The sequence below is a fragment of the Penaeus chinensis genome, chromosome 28 (genome assembly GCF_019202785.1).
Source record: "Penaeus chinensis breed Huanghai No. 1 chromosome 28, ASM1920278v2, whole genome shotgun sequence".
NCBI classification, from domain to species: domain Eukaryota; kingdom Metazoa; phylum Arthropoda; class Malacostraca; order Decapoda; family Penaeidae; genus Penaeus; species Penaeus chinensis.
The window spans coordinates 13,839,522-13,847,021 of NC_061846.1; the positions used below are offsets into that span (position 1 = coordinate 13,839,522).

The window sequence follows — 7,500 nt, forward strand, 5'->3', positions numbered from 1 at the left end:
ATATATATATATATATATATATATATATATATATATATATAACATATGTATATATATAAGTACATACATATATATACAAATATATATACATATACACATATATATATATATATGACACAAAACAATACTGCAGTGAACACTATATTTTCCCAGAAGCATTGGGTTAAAATAAGATAAAGGTGGGAAAAAGTTGAGAAGGATATAACCGGAAAACTATACAATAAAAAAAGCTATATGAAAATACTTTTCTATATAAGAAATTAACAGTATTTCATAACACCAAATCTAGCTATCACAAATATTCATGAAATATTCAATCAAGTAAAATAACTATGTCAATAATTTCAAAACAGCAATTTAGATTATCTAAGTAGCAAAAATACTTTCTCACTATCCAAATTCATACTCAGAATGAAAGAAAAATAATTAAAAAAAATACATATAAAATACTATCCACAATCTACTGGAGCCCTTGAACAGTCAACATGCAAGAATGAACTCTGAAGACCTTAATGTTATCCTCAAGAAGAAATGAGCTGACATACTGTTCTCAATTGAAGTGGCATCCCATTAAAAAGTCTTAATACTAAAGTAATTGTAAGCAACAAAGAGCTATCATACTTACTGTTACAAATGTCATATAAACTTTGTCCACATCCGGTCGTTCTTCCCTATCCACTTTAACATTAATGAAATTTGCATTCATTATTTTTGCTATATCTGGATTCTCAAAGCTCTCCCTTTCCATTACATGACACCAGTGGCATGTTGAGTAGCCTACACTAAGAAAAATCAGCTTGTTTTCTCTTTTGGCTACACTGAAAGCTTCTTCACTCCATGGATACCTGTTGGGATAAAATTTATTAAACTGAAGATAATCATTAATTCTGTAAAAACTCATGCTGTTGCTAATACTCCCTGCCATATACTTGAACATGTAACTAAACTAAATCATTCTGTCTACATGCTTAGTTTACCTATCCAAGTCTTACAGTAAATGGTTAATGGTTAATGGTTAGAAGAAATAAATGACCTAGACATCAAAGGTCATATAGCACTATGGTAAAAGTACTATTGTACTTATGGCGAAAAGGGTGGAAATGAGTTAACGATCAGATGTGTTGGATGTCAAAGGTTGTAGAATACAATAGGGATTTGTAAATGGGGAAGTGGTTAAAGGTATAGGTAAAGGCGATCAGATCAAATGGAGAGTATGTGTCTGAGGAAGGGAGAATAATACTGTATGAGGAAAATACAAAAAAGCTATTATGAAACAATCAAAAGGTAATACTGTAAGAAACAATAGTTGTAGAAGTAGAAAAATCCAGTGGATGAGATCCAGGAAAAGGGAAAAGTAGTGAAGTATTGGAAAGAATGTCAGGAGGAAAGAGATCAAGAGGATATTGTTGTGGCATAAGGGAATCACATGACTATTTAAGTGGGGGTGGTAAGGATAATGGGGAAGGAAGAGGGAATGGTAATGCACATGGCAGAGGAGAGGATGGGGTGTCTTTTGGGTGAGTGGGAGGACGAGGGGTAGGGGGAACTTGAGGAGGAGGATAGATATAGGCAAATACTTTGAATGTAGACCAAACAGGAATAGAGTGATTAGAGGGTGGATGAGTGAGTGAATTATTCTCTTGAGTCTTGTTTAGGACTTTTGGATATTTTCAAGTTTCTGGAGACCTATAAAGTACATTATGAGAGCCAATATTTCTGAAGGGGAAGAGATCAAAATGGTCAGACAGGTCAGAACACCACCATTATAAACTTCATGGGGAAAGCTATGTCTACAGAAGGTAATCTTGTCAATATTTTTGAAGAACTTATGTTGGCCTCTGGGAGGACTAGTGTATCACTGAACTGCCACTGCACCATAGTCAATAAGGCATGTGATCAAGTCAATTTCCCAGGACAATCAGTTGGAGAGATGGAAATAGTTCTGGTACAAGTATTAAGGGAGGAGTGAGGTTGGGCAGGAATAGGTTTGCCAGCCAGGTCAGTCAGGGTAGATAGTGCACAAGCTTGGGACTCCAATGTAACTGTGACAAAACATGAACAACTGGAATGACTGAGTAAGGAAACTTTGCCTACCTGTTTTTGAAAACAATTTTGGAAGAGAAGGGTATTATCAGAGTACAGGAACAGAAAGGGAAATCACAAAGAATTGATCCCTCTTGGCTTGGTCTAAAAGGATACTCAAGAGGTTTGTAGAGGTGAAAGCAGTAGAAAGATGAGGGTGGGAGGAAGGTGGTATGGAGAAAGGTAATACTGTTGGAGTGTAGGATGTTGGGAGAGAGGAAGGGGTGTATTCTGAAGGTTGAGTAATGACCTGGGTGGATGATTCGGAATGGATAGAGTTGAACACAAACATTGTTAAGGAGTATTAGTATCAGTCGGAGCTGTGGTCAAAGGAGAGGCGGAGGTCAGGAAACCAATGAAATCAAATTTACATAGGCTAGTTGATGAAGGGGCAAGTCTTAATGCCCCTAATAGAGGTAAAAAATCTTCATTACTACCCCTCATGGGGACCCTGAGGGGTAAGGGTAGATAATTAACCAAGGGAATACCATACCCATGGTTACCAGAGGCCAATCAAAGACAGACACAAAGCCAGACTTTCATCCTTTCAGCACAGCTCTCACATTTTAGGAAGTGGACAAGAGAAGGGGATGAAGATGAGAAGGAAAAGGAAAGGAAAAGAAAAATTAGTTGAGGTGAGGGCTGAGGTCTGAGGTAGGGGTGATCTCCTACATTGGGCCCCATTTTCCATCCCCCAAGCCCCTCCACGACAACAATGAGCAAGGGATTAGGGGGGGCCTTACATTTATAACAGTATAAAAGTAACTTTGATGTTCCACTGCTCAAAAACTGTAACATATCAGTAAGACAAACTTTCTTGTATACAGATTCAAACTTATAAATAACAAATGAAAAAAAAATATATAGCCTTAATGAAGTATTAACATTTTGTAGCTAGTTAGCAAGGCAAGGCTGCAAAATTGCTGTCATTGGGTTTAATCCCTTGGATCTGGGTGATGTGACCATCACTTTAGGAAAAATCTAGCTGGGAGCCAGTTAAGTGAAAATGCTGATGGCCAGGGTGATGGATATGACTCGCTATGAGTGCACAAAGTTGTTGGAGGGCATTTAGGAAGGCACTTGCATTATTTCCATCAGCTAACAAGTACGGAAAGTACCATCCATGAGCTATGACTGGCATGACCAACAATGCAGAAAGTATTACAGAAAATTGAATTTTATGAAAATATAAAAAATGACTCAAATAGAGTCATTCTTTATATTTTCATAAAATTCAAATGTTACTTATTATTATTACACAGTTATACACAACCTAGAGAGATGATATGTAGTCTGTACATGGAAAACAGCTTATAACTGAATTTTGGGCAGACTGTGAGGTACATGGTTCTAATGAGTTTAACTTCAAAGAAAATATATCTATAAATTGATACTCTAAGTGAAGATATTTTGAATCACTGAGGTTGATATATGGACTGGAACTTTAAATCATTTCATAGAAATTATATAAAGTTTAAAGTGATAATGCTGAAACCACCAAGAAACTATTTGTCATGGACAATTAACTTTTCTATTTTTCTGACCAAGTTTGTTTAACAATAATTTAATAATCAGTTAACATGACAGCTCATCTTCTTTATTCTCTAAGAAGGCAAAATAGAGCATGATATCTGGTTTCATGTATAAATAACTTAGAGTGCCCTTGAAAATTTGCATATCAAAATTTCATAAATCAAAACCATTACTAAAATTCAATAACTTTCCATCTCAAGCTGTCTCACAATATGTTATCAACATGGTTCAACAAAATGTTGAATATATGCAAAGGCAAAAAACAGTAATTTCTATTATCTCAAGAAATAAAACTAGGTTTCTGACACCATGCTTGCCAGTATTTGGCACACACTAGGAATTCTGTACAAATCCATCTTATGCTTACCAGTCAACAGGATTGCTTGCATGCTGCAGTAGATATGGACTCTTCTCAGATGCAAGTCTGTTAAGCTTCCCTGTGCTATCACTTCCTGACCCTTCTCCTGCTGTAGCCATGGTTCGTTGAAAACTTCTTGTGACTGGATGCTGACTAACTCTACTGATCCATCTGCCAAAACTATAAAAGTTCCTGGAAAATATGATGAATCATCTCACCTGCACCATAAAGAAAGGTCTCTGGCACTCATTTCAAATTCACAACTGTTAAAATAATTCCTACACTTTCACGTAAACCTAATATATACTTTAATTCTAAAAAAATAGCTCTTTTTGGATCAAGAATTACAACAAACCATTAAACAATCAAAAAGTTAACTTAGGCTCTACTAGACTGACAAGTAGTATGTAAAGAACTACTATGGCAGTGATGGTGGTAATGGTGGCAGTGATGGTGGTAATGGTGGCAGTAGTAGTAGTAGTGGTAATAGTGGCAGTAACAGTAGTGGTGGTTATGGTTGCAGTAATGGTGGCAGTAATGGTAGTGGTAATGGTGGCAGTAATGGTAGTGGTAATGGTGGCAGTAATGGTAGAGGTAATAATGGCTGCAATGATGGTAGTAGTGGTAATGGTAGCAGTAATGGTGGCAATTACCACTAGTGTCAAGGGAATTGAAGCAGCTGAGAGTTAAGGTGGCTGCTCTCTCAGAGGTGAGAAGACCTGGCAGCGGCACAATTAGTGTGGGTGGTTACACTTACTACTGGTCAGGCAGCAGCGATGGCCACCATCTCCAGGGAGTAGCTATAGCCATCTCCTCGGTAGTAGAGGTCACTCCAGTCGATGAGCGTATTATAGTATTAAGACTGAAGCTTTCAATTGGCTTCATGTCTCTTATTGCTGTGTATGCTACTACAGATGTATATAAACTTGAGGTGAAAGAGATATTTTATGCCAAACTTGCATCTGTGACAGACAGCTGTCCTCGGCAAGATATTTGTATTGTTCTGGGTGACTTCAATGTGGTATCAGGCTGCGATCAAGCTGGCTACGAGATGTCTGTCGGTACTCATGGCTCAGGAGCTGACGCTGGTGGCGAGAATAGCCTCCTTTTCCATGATTTTGCTAGGTCCTTGAAATTGAGGATTTCTGGCTCCTGGTATCAGCGTTCTGACCCACATCGTTGGACTTAGTACAGCGATACAGGTAATGTGGCCAAGAAGATTGACCACATCCTCGTTAGCACTTGATGGAGGAGCCTTTAGAACTGCAGGGTGTATCGAAGCACCGAGTTCAGTGGAACTGATCATAGATTAGTTGTGGCTACTCTCCCGGTCCACTTTAGAACCCCCTGTCGTCCCAATGAACACCATAGGGTGCTTCATGTGGACAGAGTGAGGGATGATGAATGTGCGCAGGAGTTTGCCAAGGCTATCTCTCGTCGTTTCACAGCACTCGAGGGCCTGAAAGACACTGTTCTTCTGTGGGACACCTTAAAGAGTGAAATGCTTGATGCAGCCCAAGAAGCCACAGATTCTTGTCGTGCTGCTCGATTGTCAGAGGGTCACAACTTGCACCATTCTCTGGTGTGTAGGACTAGCTCACCATTGAGAAGGGATAAGGAACAGTTTATCAGAAATTTTGCAGAGGAGGTCGAAAGCCATCTACTAGTAAATGACCTTCGTCCTGCCTGCCAAGCCCTGAGAAAGCTGAACTCCAAGCCCTATTCACAGATGACTGCAGTCCCCTCAGCAAAGTGGCCAGATAATCTCAGATACTGATGGGGTGTGTGTGCGTTGGGCTGAGTATTTTGAGCAGTTGTATCAGGTTGATCCACTGACATTTAACTTGGATGCAGGTAATGTTTAAATTCCTCTGCCAGACCTACCCATCAGTGAGGATCCACCCTCCCTGACTGAAGTCAGGAGGGTGATTTCTAAGCTGAAGAGTGGTAAAGCAGCAGGTATTTATGGCATCTCAGCTGAATTGTTAAAGGCTGGTGGTGAATCTATGGCAAGGTGCTTGCATGCAGTCCTGTCTGCCATCTGGCTGAGGGTTGTGGTCATCCCTTTCTGGAAGGGGAAAGGAGATCGGTGGGACTGCAGCAATCACCAAGGCATTACACTAGTCAGTATACCAGGCAAGGTATTCGCATACATCCTACTGAAGGTATCAGAGACTACCTGCTGAGGAACCAGAGGCTGGAGCAATCTGGATTCACTCCTGGTAAGTCCACAATAGACCGCATCCAGGCACTTCGAGTCATTGTAGAGCGCTGTTGTGAGTTAGGACGTGGGCTGCTCGAAGCTTACATCTACCTCAAGAAGGCATTTGATACCGTGCATCGCGAATCACTCTGGGAGATCCTGAGACTAAGAGGAATTCCAATAGCAAACCTGTATACAGGCACTGAAAGTGCTGTAAAATGTGGTGGGGGCCTGTCGAGCTTTTTCCCTGTTAGTTCAGGTGTGAGGCAAGGCTGTGTTCTTGCACCAACACTTTTCAATACTTGTATGGATTGGATACTGGGTAGAGCTGCTGTCCAAAGTCACTGTGGAGCAACTCTGGGCAATATCAAGGTTACAGACCTTGACTTTGCTGATGATGTTGCTATTCTATCTGAATCTCTGGAAACTCTAGTGGTGGCTCTTGATGCATTTAGCAATGAAGCGAAGCCCCTGGGGTAGAGGTCTCTTGGACAAAGGTCAAGATCCAGGTTTTTGGGGGCCTACAAGGAGACCCTGTGCACATGTGTACATGCTTGCGGTGAAAACATCGAAGTTACAGAGAGCTTTATATACCTCGGTAGTGTAGTTCATGACTCTGGGCTGTCAGACCAGGAAGTCAGTAGATGGATTGGCCTGGCAGTAGAGGGCATGAAATCTATCGACAAGAGTATTTGGAGATGCTGGTACCTGTGCAGAAGGACCAAGCTTCGTGTCTTCAAAGCCCTGATACTGCCAGTTTTACAATATGGTAGTGAAACCTGAACACTATCTTGTGCTTTGGAATCTCGTCTTGATGCCTTTTGTAACAGATCCTTGCACCGGATCATGGAGTACAGTTGGCGGGACCATGTATCCAACCAAAACCATGAGACCAGTACAGGACCTGATACTTACACAATACATGATCGCCAACTCAGTGTTAGCACCCAAATGATGATAAATGGTAGCAGTAATCAAAGTAGTGTTATTGGTGGTGTTAGTGATGGTGATACTGACAGCAGAAGCAGTAGTGATAATGGTCATGGCAGGAGGCAGTGGCAGTAGTGGGTGGTGGAAAGGGTAGTAGTGTCAGAAGGGGTAGGGTGCTTAGGATGCTAATGGTATTTCAATGATGAATGGGTTTAACCCAATGTCAGTGGGCTTATTTACTGTCCCCTTTAGATTTTAGTGAGTTTTGTTACATATATTACATGTTTGTTACATACTGATGGCTCCACGTGTGCTCAGCAGCAATGAAACTATCAGTTGGTCCTAGTGACCAATTCTGATTTCCCTATTCCTTGAATTGGTGGGAAATTGTATT

General features: G+C 40.4%; 1 protein-coding gene across 5 annotated transcripts in view; it reads right to left on the reverse strand.

Moving 5' to 3' along the window:
- Nucleotides 1–7,500, reverse strand: part of LOC125039903 (spermatogenesis-associated protein 20-like) — a 54,996-nt gene that overhangs the window by 42,959 nt on the left and 4,537 nt on the right. For 4 of the 5 annotated variants that reach the window (XM_047634268.1, XM_047634269.1, XM_047634265.1 and 1 more), the window contains exons 2-3: nt 3,983–4,165; nt 626–845 (exon numbers count right to left, since the gene is read on the reverse strand). In XM_047634268.1, the coding sequence (XP_047490224.1) occupies nt 626–845; nt 3,983–4,165 (403 nt within the window). The remainder of the gene's footprint in view (nt 1–625; nt 846–3,982; nt 4,166–7,500) is intronic. The other variant, XM_047634266.1, reaches the window with a different exon arrangement.